We start from the raw sequence: 20,512 nt of genomic DNA, 5'->3' as shown, positions 1-20,512 counted from the left end.
CTACAGTGAAAATGGGGTCTGTGTTGAACTCAGCATTAAGTTCCAATAGCCCTGTTGAGTTCAGGTTTTCCTCCTGCGTGACTCATGCCCCACCGACAAAAATTGAATCTGTCGGAAGTGGGGGTTGGATGTCCACCTCCCAGTCCTGCCCACCATTTTCAAATCCAGACTCCATGAAATCTGACTGCTGGGCTATCGCCTGAGCTACTATGTTTCGGAGCTCTGAACCCCACCTCTGTTCCTGAAAACCCTCACCAACCCTTTGGCTGGGAGGTGGAAAGGCTGGCGAAATGGCATGGGGAAGGCTGACTGGGGCTGGTGCCTTCTGGCCGCTATGATGCTTTCCCAGCATCATGTGAGGTAGCAGATGAGCCATCATCTGAAACCCAAGTGAGCCAATTAGGTGGGCAGTGAGGGCCTTTTTCTTGCCTTTGCCGGCAGCTGCTGGGTCCACCATCAGGTGAGGAGACCAGGAGGTCCACCCTGCCGGCTTCCCAGCAGGTTCAGGGCAGGACCTCCTTTTTGGGTGCTCCATGGGTGCCAGCCACCGGTGCCTGTGGTCACCCCTGCAGCAATGGTTCCACCTATAATCACCTCGCCACTGACTAGCCTTAATGGCTCCAGACTCCACTTATCTGACTCTGAGGGTGCAGGACGATCAATGAGCACCCATCCTCTGGCTGCAGCCTCATGAATGGCCATCATTAGTGGGGGCACTGCTGATCTGCCAGCTCTCTGATTGGACTGGCAGCTCTTGGCTGAGGGCCGGCATCCTTAATAGGACAGCGGCCCTGACTCAAACCTCTTAGCTGGCCCTGGATCTGATGGCCTGATGAAGTGGACTCACCCCAGCTTTTAGCCCCAGCCCTGGGGCTTCTGCCACCTCGACAAAATCCAGGCCTTTCTTTCTCAGTCTCTTGTTTTCCATTGGATGAAATGGCTGCTTGCCCAAAGTGACAGGACATGAATTGGCAACCCGGAGAAATAGGAGATCAAAGCTACTTCTCTCCAACCCTTTCCAATTTGTTCAAAGCCAGCTTGTCTCAGTTAGCACCCCAGCATCTGGGCTCAAGAACTATGGATGAGTCCCTCTCCCAGATTATTGCAGACCAATATTACTGTTTAGTACTGAGTGAGGGCTGCATTGTTGGGGATACTAACCATGCACGAGACTTGAAGGCAAGGCCTTTGCGCTGTACACCAACTATGAGCTTCTGCAATTGGACTAAACTATGAGTGAACATTGGAGCAATAGGGTAACTAGGAGAAGGGGCAGAGTGGAAGGCATGGTGAAAGAAAAACATGTGCTGCCTTTCATGACCACATTGCAAAACATTTTTCAGTCAATTAAGTATTTTTTAAAAGCGTGGTCACTGCTGTAATGTTAGAAACATGGTAGCCAATTTGGCACAGCAAGATCCCATAATGGAACAATGACCGGATCTTCTGTTTTTGTGATGCGGGTGGGGATTTTTTCTTATTCATTCATGGGATGTGGGTGTTGCTTTGTGGAAGGGGTGCCAATCAAGGGGACTGCATTGTCCTGGATGGTGTTAAGCTTCTGGAGCATTGTTGGAGCTGCACTCATCCAGGCAAGCAGACAGTATTCCATCACACTCCTGACTTGTGTCGTGTAGATGGTGAACAGGCTTTGGAGAGTCAGGAGGTGAGTTACTCACCGCAGGATTCCTAACCTCTGACCTGCATTTGTAGCCACAGTATTTATATGGCTAGCAGTTTCTGATCAATGGTAACCACCAGGAAGTTGACAGTGTGGGATTCAGTGATGGTAATGCCAAGGGGCGATAGTTAGATTCTCTCTTGTTGGAAATGGTCATTGCCTGGCACTTGTGTGGTGCAAATGTTACTTGCCACTTGTCAGCCCAAGCCTGGATATTGTCCAGATCTTGTTGCATTTGGACATGGACTGCTTCAGCATCTGAGGGGTTACGAATGGTGCTGAACCTTGTGTAATCATCAGTGAACATCCCCACTTCTGACCTTATGATGGAAGGAAGGTCATTGTTGAAGCAGCTGAAGATGGTTGGGCTGAGGACACTACCCTGAGGAACTCCTGCAGTGATGTCCTGGAACTGAGATGACTGACCTCCAACAACCACAACAATATTCCTTTGTCCCAAGCCTCCAACTAGTGGAAAGTTTTTCCCCTGATTCCCATTGGTTCCAGTTTTGCTAGGGCTCCTTGATGCCACACTGGGTCAAATGCTGCCTTGATGTGAAGGGCAGTCACTCTCACCTCACCCCCTGGAGTCCAGCTCTTTTGTCCATGCTTGAACCAAGACCGTAATGAGGTCAGATGCTGAGTGACCCTGGTGGAACCAAACTGAGCTTCAGCCTTATCTTTTACACTGATGTGCTGGGCTCCTCCATCATTGAGGATGGGGATATTTGTAGAGCCTCCACCTCCAGTAAATTGCTTAATTGTCCACCATCAATCACGACTGGATGTGGCAGGCCTGCAGAGATTAGATCTGACCCGTTGATTGTGGAATTGCTCAACTCTGTCTATCACTTGCTGCTTATGCTGTGTGGCATACAAGTAGTCCTGTGTTGTAGCTTCACCAGATTGATGCCTCAGTTTTAGCTATGCCTGGTGCTGCTCCTGGCATGCCCTCCTACATGCCCTTCTTCATACCCATTGACCTATACACTGTCTAGAAACAACGAATCCTGTAGTGACAGTTGGATGTATAATAATGAGGCTTGACTGAGAGACCAGACAACCTTTACTCTTGTTGAAACACCTGTGCCTCAGAAAAAAAACATTGTTTAATTGACAGTTTAGGCTCTCTGGTCGCTGCTGGCAATCTCAGAATGTTTGTTTACACAACATTAAGTGGTTTCAAGAGTTTGTGGTTTTTGTTATTGACACTTTAAAGGATCTGGATGATAGGCACTTCCATTAGCTTGTAGTTAAATGGCTTTTTTTCAACATAGGAGAAAATTATGAATAAGTTACTTTTTTTAAAGCTTTTTTTTACACATACTCCTATCACTAGAGGGTTCATTGGTTCTAGACGGTGTATAGTGAGTCAAAGTATTGGTATTGCCATGGCTTGGCAATGGGGGCATAAGGGGCCAAGGGAGTAGGGCCAAAGGGTGGAAGTTTGGCACAGTGTCATGAGGGGCAATGGAGGATGGATAGAAGGATAGAGATTGGCATGGAGGCATGAGGGGCCGTAAGGGCTATGTGAAAGGGCAGAACTTGGCATAGGGGCATAAGGGGCAGCAGGGGGTGGTAGAAGGGCATAGCTTGGAATAGAGGCATAAGGGACAATGGGGGAGTGGGTGGAATGACAGAGATTGGGATGAGGGCATAAGGGGCAATAATGGGTGGATAGTAAGGCAGAGCTTGGCATAGGAGCATAAGGGGCTGTAGGGGTTTGGTTGAAGGGCAGGGTTTGGTGTAGGGGCCACGAAAGGCCATGTTGAGGTGGGTGGAAAGGCTGGACTTGGCATAGGGGTGGTAAAGGACCATGGAGGTGGGTGGAAGGGCAGAGCTTGGCATATGGGATGTGAGGGGCCATGGAGGTTCGTGGGGGACATGAGGTGGCATGGATGGGCCATGGGGAGTGTTTGAAGGGTGAGGGAATGTGAGGGGTGAGGACTGGTGTGCCTTTATGCTTTCGTTTTAATTGGGATGAAGTCCCTCAACACCAAGGCGTGCCTTTTAATCAGCCTGCCTCTGTGCTTGGCTGCCTCCCAGCTTTCTCCTGGGTCAGCTGGCCCCACTCCACACCACACCTGCCCCTGGCAACAAAGATCCCACCTTTGGGGACACGTTCCCCCGAGGTGAGTGGGATGAGTCGGGATTTTGCCGACTTCTGCCACCTGCCTCGAGGATGAAAATCCAGACTTCAGTACCCGGGCGCTACCGATGTATCAAACCAGAAGTAGACTGAGCTGCTCACCCCCTGTCCCAAATTTACTAGGGATGTAATCTGAGAAAAGAGAGTGAGGGCTGCAGAATCGGCTGTCCCTCAGTTCGAGGAAAATGTCTACTCAGAGTCATGAGTTTCTGTCATCGGTCTTCACGTGACTGAACAGGCCAGTTCAGCTCATGGGCAGGAGGTCCCACGAGGTAGTCGGATCCAGAGTGAAGGATTTGCTTCCTTTTCTTTCTTCCTGTGCTGCTGCTCTGCCTCATCATTAAGACGTTGTGGCTCAGAACGTAATGCAGCTTGATGTATAAGCTTGTCACCATTTTGAATGATTGGTGGCAAGCTGTTCCCAGTCACTAACGTCAATGCTGCTGTGCTTCAAGCAGAGCTTCAGAGTGTCTTTGAAGTATTTTGTTGTTGGGTGGCCATTTGAGATTTGACGAGACAGGGCATGTCAGGGAGGATGCTTTTCAGCCATCTGGACACAATACACCGAAGTTGATTTTGCAGAAGTTGTGCCTCAGTGCTTGTGGATTCAAAAAAGGCACCAGCATTCGTTTGACAGTTCTCCCATTAAATCTGGTGGATGCAGCAGAGACACCGCTGAAGCAATTTTTCCAGTGCTCTTACGCATTGCTGGTACATCGTCCAGGTCTCACTGTAGTACAGGAGTATGATGACAACTGCACATTACAACTTTTGTTGGCTTGCAGACGTCTTAGTTGTCAAATATTTGTGACTGTAGTTTGTAGAAGGCTGAGCTAGTGCAGCTGATCTGGTGTTGGATCTCCTTGTCAAAGGTGGCCTTTTGAGAGAGCTGCCTGCCAAGGTATGGGAAGTGCTCGACTTATTCCGGAGTTTCTCCTTCAACATATATGAGAGGTGGAATATTTGGCTGACTAGGTGTGGGTTGATATATGAGTTTTGTTTTGGCAACATATGAAGGAGCTGCAGACCAGGCCTTTGTCCTGGCCTGTTGTGTGGTACTTACATTAACTTGGTTAAGTTCCCCATGGCTCAGTAGCGCTCTCGCCTCTGCAGCAGGAAGTTTGGGTTCAAGCCACATTCCAAAGATTGGAGCACGAAATCTAAGCTGGCACCCAGTGTAGTACGCGGGGGTGCTGCACTGTCAGAGATGCATCTTTCAGATGAGACATTTAATCAAGGGACCCATTTGCACTTTCAAGAGAATGTAAAAATCCATTTTACTATTTCACAGAAGATCAGGAGAATTGTCTCCGGTGTCTTGCGTGATATTTATCAATGAACCAACAGGTAAACTGGTCATTATTACATTAACGTTTGTGGAACCACAAATTGATTGCCACGTTTCCTGCACTACAACAGTGACCACACTTCAAGAGTAATCCATTGGCTGTAAAACATTTTGGGACAACAACAGCAACTTGCATTTATATTGCACCTTTTTAAACCAAAACGCCCCAATGTGCTTCACAAGAGTGATTATTGGAAAAATTGGCACTGGGCTATATAAGGAAGTATAAGAGCAAGTGATCAAACAGTAGGTCAAGGAGGGAGCTTTCAAGGAGTGTCTCAAAGGAGAAGAGCAATGTAGAGAGGCAGAGATGATTTAGGACTAGAATTTCAGAGGTTAAGGCTTAAGCAGCTGAAAGCATGGAAAGGTAGGACAAAAAGAGGCAGAGATTTACACAAGGTGAGAATTGGATGAATGCACGTTTCTCAGAGGGTTGTAGGGAGAGAGAGGAGGTTATAGAGACAGGGAGGGGTGAGGACGTGGAGGAGTTGGAATGAAGGACAAGAATTTTAAAATCGAAACAATGCCAGACTCACGGCCAATGTAGGTGACTGAGAGCAGGGTTGATGGCTGAACGGACTCAGTGCAATTTCTGATATGGGCAGCAGAGTTTTCAATGAACTCATAGTGATACAGGGTGTGAGATCTGAGGCCAGCCAGGAGAACATTGGAATAGTCACATCTAGTAGTTAAAAAAAAGCATGGACGAAGGTTCCAACAGTGGATGAGCTGAATGGAGGGAGGTGGGGGAGGAGGGGATGTTAAGGAGGTGGAAGTAGGCAGTGTTGGCCTTGGAGAGAATACAGGGTCAGTAGCTCAGTTCAGCGTGAAATAAGGTTGCGGGCAGACAAAAACAGAATTACCTGGAAAAACTCAGCAGGTCTGGCAGCATCGGCGGAGAAGAAAAGAGTTGACGTTTCGAGTCCTCATGACCCTTCTCCAAGGAAGGGGTGAAATATAAGCTGGTTTAATGTGTGTGTGGGTTGGGGGGGTGGAGGGGGAGGCGGGGGGGTGGGGGGGTGGGGGGGTTGGGGGGGTGGGTGTTGGGGGAGAGAAGTGGAGGGGGGTGGTGTGGTTTTAGGGACAAGCAAGCAGTGATAGAAGCAGATCATCCAAAGCTGTCACAGACAAGAGAATAAAAGAACACATAGGTGATAAAGTTGGTGATATTATCTAAACGAATGTGCTAATTAAGAATGGATGGTAGGGCACTCAAGGTACAGCTCTAGTGGGGGTTGGGGGAGCATAAAAGATTTAAAAATATTTAAAAATAATGGTAATAGGTAGGAAAAGGAAAAATCTATATAATTTATTGGAAAAAACAAAAGGAAGGGGGGAAGAGACAGAAAGGGGGTGGGGATGGAGGAGGGAGTTCAAGACCTAAAGTTGTTGAATTCAATATTCAGTCTGGAAAGCTGTAAAGTGCCTAGTCAGAAGATGAGGTGCTGTTCCTTCAGTTTGCGTTGGGCTTCACTGGAACAATGCAGCAAGCCAAGGACAGACATGTGGGCAAGAGAGCAGGGTGGAGTGTTAAAATGGCAAGCGACAGGGAGGTTTGGGTCATTCTTGCGTACAGACCGCAGGTGTTCTGCAAAGCGGTCGCCCAGTTTACGTTTGGTCTCTCCAATGTAGAGGAGACCACATTGGGAGCAACGAATGCAGTAGACTAAGTTGGGGGAAATGCAAGTGAAATGCTGCTTCACTTGAAAGGAGTGTTTGGGCCCTTGGACAGTGAGGAGAGAGGAAGTGAAGGGGCAGGTGTTACACCTTTTGCGTGGGCATGGGGTGGTGCCATAAGTGAGGGTTGAGGAGTAGGGGGTGTTGGAGGAGTAAACCAGGGTGTCCCGGAGGGAACGATCCCTACGGAATGCCGACAGTGGGGGTGAAGGGAAGATGTGTTTGGTAGTGGCATCATTCTGGAGTTGGCGGAAATGGCGGAGGATGATCCTTTGAATGCGGAGGCTGGTGGGGTGATAAGTGAGGACAAGGGGGACCCGATCATGTTTCTGGGAGGGAGGAGAAGGTGTGAGGGCGGATGCGCGGGAGATGGGCCGGACACGGTTGAGGGCCCTGTCAATGACCGTGGGTGGAAAACCTCGGTTAAGGAAGAAGGAGGACATGTCGGGAGGAATTGTTTTTGAAGGTAGCATCATCGGAACAGATGCGACGGAGGCGAAGGAACTGAGAGAATGGGATGGAGTCCTTACAGGAAGCGGGGTGTGAGGAGCTGTAGTCGAGGTAGCTGTGGGAGTTGGTAGGCTTGTAATGGATATTGGTGGACAGTCTATCACCAGAGATTGAGACAGAGAGGTCAAGGAAGGGAAGGGGAGTGTCAGAGATGGACCACGTGAAAATGATGGAGGGGTGAAGTTTGGAAGCAAAATTAATAAATTTTTCCAAGTCCCAACGAGAGCATGAAGCAGCACTGAAGTAATCATCGATGTACCGGAGAAAGAGTTGTGGAAGGGGGCCGGAGTAGGACTGGAACAAGGAATGTTCCACATACCCCATAAAGAGACAGGCATAGCTGGGGCCCATGCGGGTACACATAGCCACACCATTTATTTGGAGGAAGTGAGAGGAGTTGAAAGAGAAATTGTTCAGTGTGAGAACAAGTTCAGCCAGATGGAGAATAGTGGTGGATGGGGATTGTTCGGGCCTCTGTTCGAAGAAGAAGCCAAGGGCCCTCAGACCATCCTGGTGGGGGATGGATATGTAGAGGGATTGGACGTCCATGGTGAAGAGGAAGCGGTTGGGGCCAGGGAACTGGAAATTGTTGATGTGACATAAGGTGTCAGAGGAATCACGGATGTAGGTGGGAAGGGACTGGACAAGGGGAGAGAGAAGGGATTCAAGATAACGAGAAATGAGTTCTGTGGGGCAGGAGCAAGCTGAGACGATCGGACTACCGGGGCAGTTCTGTTTGTGGATTTTGGGTAGGAGGTGGAAGCGGGCCGTCCGAGGGCGACTATCAGTTTGGAAGCTGTGGGAGGAAGATCCCAGAGGAGATGAGGTCAGTGACTGTCCTAGAAACAATGGCTTGATGTTCAATGGTGGGGTCATGGTCCAGGGAGGGGTAGGAGGAAATGGAAAACCACAACCACACCACCCCCCTCCACTTCGGTCCCCCCACCCAACCCCCCCACCCCCCCACCACACATACACACACACCTTAAACCAGCTTATATTTCACCCCTTCCTTGGATTCACCTAGTTCTGTTGAAGGGTCATGAGGACTTGAAACGTCAACTCTTTTCTTCTCCGCCGATGCTGCCAGACCTGATGAGTTTTTCCAGGTAATTCTGTTTTTGTTTTGGATTTCCAGCATCCGCAGTTTTTTTGTTTTTATCTGTGTTTAATTGACTGCCACTGCTCTTCAAGAAATGCCTACCTTGAAGAAGTTCTGTTCGTCTCTGCGACAAGAATCCGTATCTCTCTTTTGCCTTGCTCACCTTCATTGCTTTCCATTTCACTCCTGGTGTTTGACAAGGTGTTTACTAAAACCTGCTTTCACAGCCATATCTCCTTTCTCAGTGACTGTCTCCCTCTCCGACTTACCCCACGTGGATTTCAACTGAAATTCCACCCCTCATGTTTCGAACCCCCCCAGGATTACAGGTATCTCAGAGACATTAAACGTTTCTCGGACTGCTGTTCCCGTCACATTCTGAAATCCACTCTCAGTGCCATGCGCCGCCATATGAACACACTCGACCTCTCCCTCCAGCAGCACCGCCGCACCCTTTTTCAAAGCTGCACGTGCCCCCAGTTTCATTTTATTCTTCGTCTCATCCGATGCCTCAATAAGAAACTTTTTCTCTTTCTCTCAAGTGCTAAGGAACACAAGCTCCAACAACTCATCGACACCAACACCCATCTAGGACCCTCCACCCCTGCCTGTCCCTCCGTCCCCACCCCATCTTCCAATCCCAGCCCCAGCCGTGTATTCACTATACCCCCTGACCTTCCCCTCTCCGATGCTGAACGTTCAGTGCTCAGCAAAGGACTTAGTTTCATACCCCTGCGCCCTCATCTCAATGAATTTCAGGTTTGGCACGATGCTGAATTCTTCTTCCTCTGTCTTCATCTCCGGGCTCACTTCTTTGGGCAGGAGTCCTCTCCCAGTTCAACTGATCATTTTACCCACCTCCAATATTCTCCCTCCACCTGGACCCCTCCCTCTGGATTCTTACCTTCTCTTGATCTTTTCATTGAGAACTGTCAGCGCGACATTAGTCATCTCAATTTCTCTGCTCTTCTCACCCATTCTAATCTGTCTCTCTCTGAACTTACTGCACTCCATTCTCTCAGGTCCAACCCTGACATTGTCATCAAACCCGCTGACAAGGGTGGTGCTGTTGTTGTCTGGCGCACTGACCTCTACCTCGCGGAGGCTGAGCGTCAACTCACAGACACTTCCTCCTACCTCTCCCTGGACCATGACCCCACCACTGAACATCAAGCCATTGTTTCCAGGACTGTCACTGACCTCATCTCCTCTGGGGATCTTCCTCCCACAGCTTCCAACCTGATAGTCGCCCAACCTCGGACGGCCCGCTTCTACCTCCTACCCAAAATCCACAAACAGAACTGTCCCGGTAGACCGATTGTGTCAGCTTGCTCCTGCCACACAGAACTCATTTCTCGTTATCTTGACTCCCTTCTCTCTCCCCTTGTCCAGTCCCTTCCCACCTACATCCGTGATTCCTCTGACACCTTATGTCACATCAACAATTTCCAGTTCCCTGACCCCACCCACTTCCACTTCACCATGGACGTCCAATCCCTCTACATCTCCATCCCCCACCAGGATGGTCTGAGGGCCCTTAGTTTCTTCCTCGAACAGAGGCCCGAACAATCCCCATCCACCACTACTCTCCTCCATCTGGCTGAACTTGTTCTCACAATGAAAAATCTCTCCTTCAACTCCTCTCACTTTCTCCAAATAAAAGGTGTGGCTATGTGTACCCGCATGGGTCCCAGCTATGCCTGTCTCTTTAAGGGGTATGTGGAACATTCCTTGTTCCAGTCCTACTCCGGCCCTCTTCCACAACTCTTTCTCCGGTATATCGATGATTACTTCGGTGCTGCTTCATGCTCTCGTTGGGACTTGGAAAAATTTATTAATTTTGCTTCCAATCTCCACCCCTCCATCATTTTCACGTGGTCCATCTCTGACACTTCCCTTCCCTTCCTTGACCTCTCTATCTCAATCTTTCGTGATAGACTGTCCACCAATATCCATTACAAGCCTACCGACTCCAACAGCTACCTCGACTACAGCTCCTCACATCCCGCTTCCTGTAAGGACTCCATCCCATTCTCTCAGCTCCTTCACCTCCATTGCATCTGTTCCGATGATGCTACCTTCAAAAACATTTCCTCTGACATGTCCTCCTTCTTCCTTAACCGAGGTTTTCCACCCACGGTCGTTGACAGGACCCTCAACCGTGTCCGGCCCATCTCACGCGCATCCGCCCTCACGCCTCCTCCTCCCTCGAAGAAACATGATAGGGTCCCCCTTGTCCTCACTTATCATCCCACCAGCCTCCGCATTCAAAGGATCATCCTCCGCCATTTCCGCCAACTCCAGAATGATGCCACTACCAAACACATCTTCCCTTCACCCCCACTGTCGGCATTCCGTAGGGATAATTCCCTCCGGGACACCCTGGTCCACTCCTCCATCACCCCCTACTCCTCAACCCCCACTTATGGCACCACCCCATGCCCACGCAAAAGATGTAACATCTGCCCCTTCACTTCCTCTCTCCTCACCGTCCAAGGGCCCAAATACTCCTTTCAAGTGAAGCAGCATTTCACTTGAATTTCCCCCAACTTAGTCTACTGTATTTGTTGCTCCCAATGTGGACTCCTCTACATTGGAGAGACCAAACGTAAACTGGGCGACCGCTTTGCAGAACACCAGCGGTCTGTCTGCAGGAATGACCCAAACCTTCCTGTCGCTTGCCATTTTAACACTCCACCCTGCTCTCTTGCCCACATGTATGTCCTTGATTTGCTGCATTGTTCTAGTAAAGCCCAACGCAAACTGAAGGAACAGCACCTCATCTTCCGACTAGGCACTTTGCAGCCTTCCGGACTGAACATTGAATTCAACAACTTTAGGTCCTGAACTCCCTCCTCCATCCCCACCCCCTTTCTGTTTCTTCCCCCTTCCTTTTGTTTTTTCCAATAAATGATATAGACTTTTCCTTTTCCCACCTATTTCCATTATTTCTAAATATTTTTAAATCTTTTATGCTCCCCCCACCCCCACTAGAGCTATACCTTGAGTGCCCTACCATCCATTCTTAATTAGCACATTCGTTTAGATAAAATCAGCAACTTCAACACCTATGTGTTCTTTTGTTCTGTTGTCTGTGACATCTTTTGATGATCTGCTTGTTTGTCCCTACAACCACACCCCCCAGTCCACTTCTCTCCCCCCACCCAACCCCGATCCCCTCCGCCCCCCCACCCCCCCAGTCACACACCTTAAACCAGCTTATATTTCACCTCTTCCTTGGATTCACGTAGTTCTGTTGAAGGGTCATGAGGACTTGAAACGTCAACTCTTTTCTTCTCCGCCGATGCTGCCAGACCTGATGAGTTTTTCCAGGTAATTCTGCTTTTGTTTTGGATTTCCAGCATCCGCAGTTTTTTGCGGGCAAACAGTTGTGATGAAATCAGCTGACAGGGAATGTAGTCTGTGGCAGAGACTGGAGGCAATGGCTTCAGTCATCTCAATGTTTAATTGGAGGAAATTTCAGCACTGGATGTCAGATGAGCAGTATAGCAGATCAGAAGAAGGGGAGGTACCAAGAGAGGTGATGGTATGGCAAAGCTCAGTGCTATCAGTATACACGTGGAAACTGTTTTCGAATAATGTCGCCGAGGGGCAGCATGTAGGTGTGAAATAAGAGGGGACCAAGGATAGAAACTTAAGAGGTAACAGTGTGGGTGTGGGAAGAAAGAGATTCTTTGGCTTTGACAAGGACATCCTGAAGTTGTTTAAAAGAGCTGCATAATGCAAGTTCCTTTCCTTCCTTTAGAAGCTCCCTACCAGAACCTTTCCTCTCTCCTTGCCTTGGTGCCATCTTGTATAGTGTTGGTTTGTATGTTGAGCCAATAAGCAGAGGCCATGGCCTGTCTTTCTCTCTTTCGCTGGTATTGACTTTAGAGCTGACATTATACCGTAACATTTGCCCCCCTCTGAATGCAGAGAGACCTAGTAGTGACACGTGACTATGTGCCTTGCTTTTCAGTCAGTTGCTGTGATTGAGGGCACGCAGCCTATTAAACCCTGGTTGTCAAAAATACACCATCACTGCCAAAATAATCAATCACAACAATTCTATTTTTGTATTCTGCTGTTCATCTGATGAAATTATATAGATCTAACTAACCTGGAGTCAGTCCAATGTTAATGAATATATACTCCATTGCCAAAATAATGGTCTGCTGGGATCAGACCCGTTATCAACTGCAGATAAGAGCAGTCAATTTGTAAATCACTGTATCACAGTTCATTGTTCAATGCTTCATTCTGAATAGAAAACAATAGGAAAACATCAGAAATATACACTTTACGCAAAGTAGATTAGTTTACTGAAAGGTGCTGCTGCATTGGGATGTTATTTGGCAGTAAATCAATGGGTGTTTAGTGCATTGCACAATGAAATGTAGCTGTATCTGATGAGAATTAACGGGAAGGGGCTTGGTCCATTTAGTTCAAAAGCTTGTAATTCTGGGCAATTTTGGGCCAGGTTTTGGGCAGTGGTGAGCGAGGGGAGGGCTGATGGTGAACTGTCAGCCTTTGCCCTCAATATCCCTCTGTTGCTGACTGCAGCTTCAGGACATCAGGTATTCACAGATTAGCCCGAGAATCCTGAAATTGTGGTCTGTCACTCAGGGCTCCAACACACCCCCTGCAATGGCTCCTCCCACTGAAGTCAGCGAGACCTTCAACTTTCCTGCTCCCACATAGTCATTAGAAACCCCTTAAAATCTTCCAACATGTTGAATCCAGTGTTATTGGGGTTTTAAAGTGATATTCGTAATAACTATTGCTGAAAAACAGAACTAGTCCTGAAAAATGATTTAGCATTTGTGGAATGCTGTTAAATGCCTCCATATGATAAATTAGTAGATTTATTAATCAATTTTTGAATAAGCACTTTTAAAGATTTTTTTAGCATATTTCTGCCCCTACCTTCACCCAATGTGTATGTCCAATCTTAATTTGATCTATGTAAAAAATTTTGAAGTTTTTTTTTTAGTGCTTTTCCTTCCCTGGTTAGCTGCCTGTGAGAATTCTTTATTGTGATTGGGGAGCTGCTTGGACAGCTTGGTGACATCACTGCGGCTCCATGGTGGGTATCTCCAGTAAATAATACTGCAATCAGTTGGAATACCACTGCTCAGCAATATCAATGAAAATCTGGCCAGGGCTCACTAGATCTCTCAGCAAGGCTTACTTTGAGGTCAGTGACTGCTGACTGCAAACATCAAGCCAATATTCTTTGGGATTGAATTGGAAGGGTTTGATCCAGTGGAATTTGCACAATGGGAGTGAATTGGAAAGGATTTGGTCTGTTGGAATCTGTGCAATGGGAATGAATGGTTTATACATGGGGAGTGAATAGGGAAAGATCATTGACCTGAACTCCTTTTTTCCCTCTCCACAGATGCTGCCTGATGTGTTGAGCATTTTCAGTATTTTGTTTTTATTTCAGATTTCCAGCATCTGCAGTATTTTGCTTTTGCATAGGGAGGGTTTGGTCCATTTGAGTCTATCTAATGGGCTTTAACTGAGTAGCATTTTTGCCAATTTGCACTTTATACAGTGCAATTTGTATGAGAAGTGGTTTGGTCCATTACAATTTTATATAAGGAATTGATGGTTAGAGATTGAGTCCTATTGAACCTAGACAGTGAAGGAGATGTAGCAATGCCCCAGTGAAAGTTTATATTAAAACTCGCCGTCCTACTAAAATCCAGATGTCATGTCGAGACTCAGAATTATGCAAAGAATCATAGCTGAAAAACCTGCTTTCTATCATTCGGTAGCAGAATGTGCTGGAGATATAAACAATTAATAGTTCAAAACCTAAGCTATTCCGCTATAAGGGATCATTTGGTAATGACCTTTCCTCTATCATAGTGCATGAGCTAAACTCCGTTGATTTCACCATCCCTTTCTGTTAATCAGTGCCAACACATTTCATACTGATATGCAATGTGACAGTTTGTTTGGAGGACATTCGTATCTGCCAGGGTCCCCTACAACAGGGGCTGTTTGTGATGCACCAATGTTTTTCCCTGACATTGCTAGTGTTACTTCTAGCTTGTTGACATCTACAGAACCTCTTACAACAGGAAATTTGGAAAAGAAGCCACATCTCGAGTGGAAGTTGAAGGTGCCCAGAGGACTTGACAGTCATTCCTAAAATAATAGACGTCAAACTGTATTGATTGTTTGTGATCACAAGGCCTCTGGGTGCCATTTAAAAAAAATCATGCTCAGGGCACAATTTATTTACAATCTCAGTGTAACATGAACATACAGAGAGCTCCTGAAGGTCTTCTCTGTTGTCCATCTCCTAATTAAAATTCTTGTCTCTTTATCAATTCGCAGAAGAGCCCAGTCCCCCTACAGTCCAGGGGCACAGCGGCAATGGCAAGAACTATAAGCTGGTTGTGACGAAGCAAGATGACGGAGGATCACCCATCCTAAAATATGTGCTCAAATATAGAACCGTGAGTATCCTGATATGCCACTGCTTAACAACAAGGGAATGGAAACTCTGAGTTAAGTTAGCACTTTGATGGTATTCAATTTTTGTACCTTCTAGATAAGTGACTTGTGTTAACTTGTGAATTAATGTGTTATTTAAAACAGCAGACGGGTAAGTTTCAGTACAAGTTATACCCAAGGTAACTGGTTCTACATAAGAGAGGACGTTACATTCAATTTTCAGGCATGGGGGTGTGTTCAGTGATTGGTGACAATGAAACCCAAGCCCAGGTCCCACCATGGTGCATCCCAGAGGTGTTGGGATCCTTAGACTCCCTTTGAGGTTGCGATTTTTAAGACCAGTGCACTCCCAATCCCAACCCCATCAACAATTGGAAATCCAGCCTCGTGTTATCTGGATGTGGCATTGAAAATACGTGGCCATGAAATTTATTTGCATAACGCCGCTTCTAGTTTCTTTATTCGCTGGGGGCAGGCACTGTTCGAGCCACTATCTGTGTGACCATAGAATCAAAGAAAGTTTATGGCACAGAAAGAGGCCACTTGGCCCATTGTACCTGCGCCTGCTAAAGAACGAGCTACCTGGCCACAAGACCATAAGACCATAAGACATAGGAGCAGAAATTAGGCCATTCGGCCCATCAAGTCTGCTCCGTTGTTCAATCATGGCTGCTAAGTTTTTCAACCCCATTCTCCCGCCTTCTCCCCGTAATCTTTGATCCCCTTACCAGTCAAGAACCTATCTATCTCAGTCTTAAATACACTCAATGACCTGGCCTCCACAGCCTTCTGTGGCAATGAATTCCATAGATTCACCACTCTCTGGCTAAAAAAGTTTCTCCTCATCTCTGTTCTAAAAGGTCTTCCCTTTACTCTGAGGCTGTGCCCTCGGGTCGTAGTCTCTCCTACTAATGGAAACATCTTCCCCACGTCCACTCTATCCAGGCCTTTCAGTATTCTGTAAGTTTCAATCAGATCGCCCCTCATCCTTCTAAACTCCATCGAGTATAGACCCAGAGTCCTCAAACGTTCCTCATATGTTAAGCCTTTCATTCCTGGGATCGTTCTCGTGAACCTCCTCTGGACCCTCTCCAGGGCTAGAACATCCTTCCTGAGATATCGGGCCCAAAATTGCTCACAATATTCTAAATGTAGTCTGACCAAAGCCTTATAAAGCCACAGCAGCACATCCCTGCTTTTATATTCTAGTCCTCTCAAAATAAATGCCAATATTGCATTTGCCTTCCTAACTACCAACTCAACCTACAAGTTAACCTTAAGAGAATCCTATACTAGGACTCCCAAGTCCCTTTGCACTCCAGATTTCTGAATTCTCTCCCCATTTAGAAAAGAGTCTATGCCTCTATTCTTCCTACCAAGGTGCTTGACCTCACACTTCCCCACGTTATATTCCATCTGCCACATCTTTGCCCATTCTCCTAACCTGTCCAAATCCTTCTGCAGCCTTCCCGCCTCCTCAATAGGACCTGTCCCTCCAACTATCTTTGTATCATCTGCAAACTTAGCCAGGATGCCCTCAGTTCCTTCATCTAGATCATTAATGTATAAAGTGAAAAGTTGTGATCCCAACACTGACCCTTGCGGAACTCCACTAGTCACCGGCCGCCATCCTGAGAAGGACCCCTTATCCCCACTCTTTGCCTCCTGCCAGACAGCCAATCTTCTATCCATGCTAGTACCTTGCCTCTAACACCATGGGCTCTTATCTTACTGAGCGGCCTCCTGTGCGGCACCTTGTCAAAGTCCAAGTAGATAACATCCATTGGCTCTCCTTAGTCTAACCTACTCGTTACCTCCTCAAAGAATTCTAACAGAATTGTCAGGCATGACCACCCCTTGATGAAACCAAGCAGACTTTACCCTATTTTATCATGCACTTCCAAGTATTCTGAAATCTCATCCTTAATAATGGACTCCAAAATCTTACCAAAGACTAAGGTAAGGCTAATCGGCCTGTAATTTCCCGTCTTTTGCCTCACTCCCTTCTTAAACAGGGTGGTTACATTAGCGATTTTCCAGTCCTCTGGGACCCTCCTGACTCCAGTGATTCCTGAAAGATCACCACTAACACCTCCACTATCTCTTCAGCTCTCTCCTTCAGAACTCTGGGGTGTAATCCATCTGGTCCCGCTGATTTATCCACCTTCAGACCTTTCAGTTTTCCTAGCACCTTCTCATTGGTAATGGCCACCATACTCACCTCTGCCCCCTGACTCTTTTGAACTTTGGGGATGTAACTCGTTCTTCCACCGTGAAGACTGACGCAAAGTATCTATTCAGTTCCTCCGCTATTTCTTTGTTCCCCATTATTACTTCTCCAGCATCATTTTCCAGCGGCCCAATATCCACTTTTGCCTCTCTCTTACCCTTTATATATCTAAAAATCTCTTGCAATCCTCTTTTATATTACTGGCTAGTTTACTCTCATATTTAATCTTCGCCCTCCTTATTTCTTTTTTAGTTGTCCTCCGTTGGTCTTTGAAGGCTTCCCAATCCCCTGGTTTCCCACAGCTCTTCGCCGCATTGTATGCTTTCTTTTTAGCTTTTATGCTGTCCCTGACTTCCCTTGTCAGTCACAGTTGCCTCGCCCTCCCTTTAGTATGCTTCTTCTTCCTAGGGATGAATTTTTGCTGTGTCTCCCAAATTACTCCCAGAAACTCCTGCCATTGCTGTTCCACTGTCTTTCCTGCTAGGCTCATCTCCCAGTCAGTTCTGGCCAGCAACTGCCTCATGCCTCTGTAGTTACCTTTGTTCAACTGTAATACCGTTACATCTGATTTCAGCTTTTTCCTCTCAAATTGCAGGGTAAATTCTATCATATTATGGTCACTTCCTCCTAAGGGTTCCTTCACCTTAAGCTCCCTTATCAAATCTGCCTCATTACACATCACTAAATCTAGAATTGCCTGTTCGCTACTGGGCTCCACCACAAGCTGCTCCAAAAAGCCATCTCGTAGACATTCTACAAATTCCTTTTCTTGGGATCCACTACCAACCTGATTTTCCCAGTCTACCTGCATATTGGAATCCCCCACGATCACTGTAACCTTGCCTTTCTTACACTACCCTGCTCCCCACCATTTGGTTTGTAGCTCTGCAGGTTATGGCACTTCAGGTGCATATTCAGACACCTTTTAATGAGTTGAGGATTTTTGCCTCTTCTACCCTATCAGGCAATGAGTTCTAAACCTCCACAACCCTCTGGGTGAAAAAATGTTCCCTCATCTCCACTCTAATCCTTTTACGAATCACTTTAAATCTATGTCCCTTAGTCACTGATCTCTCTGCTAAAGTAAATACACCCTTCCCAGCCACTCTATCCAGGCCCCTCACAATTCTGTACATCTCAATCAAATCTCCCCTCAGGGAGAACAGCCCAAGTCTATCCGATCTTTCCTCGTATCTGCAATTTTCCAGTCCTGGCAACATCCTCAAAAATCTTTTTTTTTTATTCACTCACAGGATTTGGGCTTCGCTGGCTGGGCCAGCATTTATTGCCCATCCCTAATTTCCCTTGAGAAGGTGGTGGTGAGTTGCCTTCTTCAATCACTGCAGCCCATGTAATGTAGGTACACCCACAGCGCTATTAGGAAGGGAGTTCCAGGGTTTTGACGCAGTGACAGTGAAGGAATGGTGATATATTTCCAAGTCAGGATGGTGAGTGACTTGGAGGGGAACTTCCAGGGGTTAGTGCTCCCATCTACCTGCTGCCCTTGTCCTTCTAGATGGTAGTGGTCATGGGTTTGGAAAGTGCTGTCTTTGGAGCCTTGGTGAATTCCTGCAGTGCATCTTGTAGGTGGTACACACTGCTGCTACTGTGCTTTGGTGTTGGAAGGAGTGAATGTTTGTGGATGTGTTGCCAGTCAAGTGGGCTGCTTTGTCCTGGATGGTGTCCAGCTTCTTGAGTGTTGTGGGAGCTGCACTCATCCAGGCACCCTTTCTAATGCAATAACATCCTTTCTGTAATGAGATGGCTAGAACTGCACACAGTGCTCAAGTTGTGGTCCAACTAATGTTATATATAGTTCCAGCATAACCTCCCTGCTCTTATATTCTATGCTTTGGCTCTTAAATTAAAGGATTCCAGAGGCTTTCTTAACCACCTTATCAATCTGTCATACTGCCTTCAGGGATCTGTGGGCATTCAGTTCAAGGTCTCCCACGTCCTTTACAGTTCTCAGTATCCTCCCATTTATTGTATATTCCCTTGCCTTGTTTGACCTCCTCAAATACATCAACTCTCTCTTCTCCTGGTTGAATTCCATTTGCCACTTTTCTGCCCAACTGACCAGTTCATTCATCTCTTCTTACCATTTACAGCTATCTTCCTCGTCATCAATCACACGGCCAACTTTTGTGTCGTCTGTAAAACTCTTGATCATTCCCCCTATGTTAACATCCAAATCATTAATATATACCATAAGAAGCAGGGTACCTAATACTAAGCCCTGCAGAAGCCCAGTAGAAACAGCCTTGCAATCGCAAAAGCACCCATCGACAGCTAACCTGTGTTTCCTGCCACTGAGCCAATTTTGTATCCAGCTTCCCTTTGAATCCCATGGGCTGTTATTTTTTTTAAGCAGTCAGTCATGTGGGACCTTGTCAAAAGCCTTGCTAAAATCCATGTACCCCACATCAACTGCACTACCCTCATCAATCCTCCTTGTAACATCCCCAAAAAATTCAATCAAATTAGTCAGACACAACCTTCGCTTAACCAATCCATGCTGACCGTCCTTGATTCATCCATGCCTTTCTAAGTGACAGTTTATCCTATCTCTCAAGATTGATTCCAATAACTTGCCCACCACCAAGGTCAGGCTGACTGGCCTGTAATTGTTCGGGCGGTCCCTTGTTCCCTTTTTAAACAATGGTACAACGCTAGGAGACCGACAGTCCTCCAGCACCTCACCTATGTCCATTGAGGAAAATTATGGTCAGACCTTCCATAATTTCCTCCCTGGCTCCTTTTAACAGCCTGGGATACATTTCATCCGGCCCTGCTGATTTATCTACTTTCAATTATGCTAATCACCTTAACACCTCCTCTCTCCCTATCACATCCAATACTTCACACTCCTCCTCCTTAACTAAAATGCCTTTATTTTCCCTGTTTTTTCTGAAGACAAACACAAAATATTCATTAAAGCCATACCCAATATCCTACGTCTCCACACTTAGGTTACCTTTTTGGTCTTTTATGGGAACTACTCTTTCCTTAGTTATCCTCTTACTCTTAATGCATTGATAAAACATCTTTGGGTTCTCCTTGATTTCGCTTGCCAATATTCTTGCATGTGCTTTCTTTGGTCTCCTTATTTCCTTTTTGATTTTGCCCCTCCACTTTCTATAATACTTGCGGCTTTCAGTAGTATAGAGTTCTTGGTGTCTGGCATAAGCTTTCCTTGTCTGCCTTATCTTTACCTGCAAGCTCCTTGACACCCAGAAGGCTCTAGATTTGGCCATTCCACCTTTTCTCTTTGTGGGAACATGTTTACTCTAAACCCCTTAAATCTGCCCTTTGAATGCCTCCCACTGCTCTGACACTGATTC

General features: G+C 46.8%; 1 protein-coding gene across 1 annotated transcript in view; it reads left to right on the top strand.

Annotated features, from left to right (window-relative positions):
- Positions 1-20,512, top strand: part of ncam2 (neural cell adhesion molecule 2) — a 361,641-nt gene that overhangs the window by 274,291 nt on the left and 66,838 nt on the right. The window contains exon 12 of the mRNA XM_041211359.1: positions 14,819-14,940. Coding sequence (XP_041067293.1) covers positions 14,819-14,940 — 122 coding nt within the window. The remainder of the gene's footprint in view (positions 1-14,818; positions 14,941-20,512) is intronic.

The sequence above is a fragment of the Carcharodon carcharias genome, chromosome 18 (genome assembly GCF_017639515.1).
Source record: "Carcharodon carcharias isolate sCarCar2 chromosome 18, sCarCar2.pri, whole genome shotgun sequence".
In the NCBI taxonomy this organism is placed as follows: Eukaryota; Metazoa; Chordata; class Chondrichthyes; order Lamniformes; family Lamnidae; genus Carcharodon; species Carcharodon carcharias.
The sequence above is the reverse complement of the archived record's forward strand: the minus strand, read 5'-3'. Positions and strand labels throughout refer to the sequence as shown.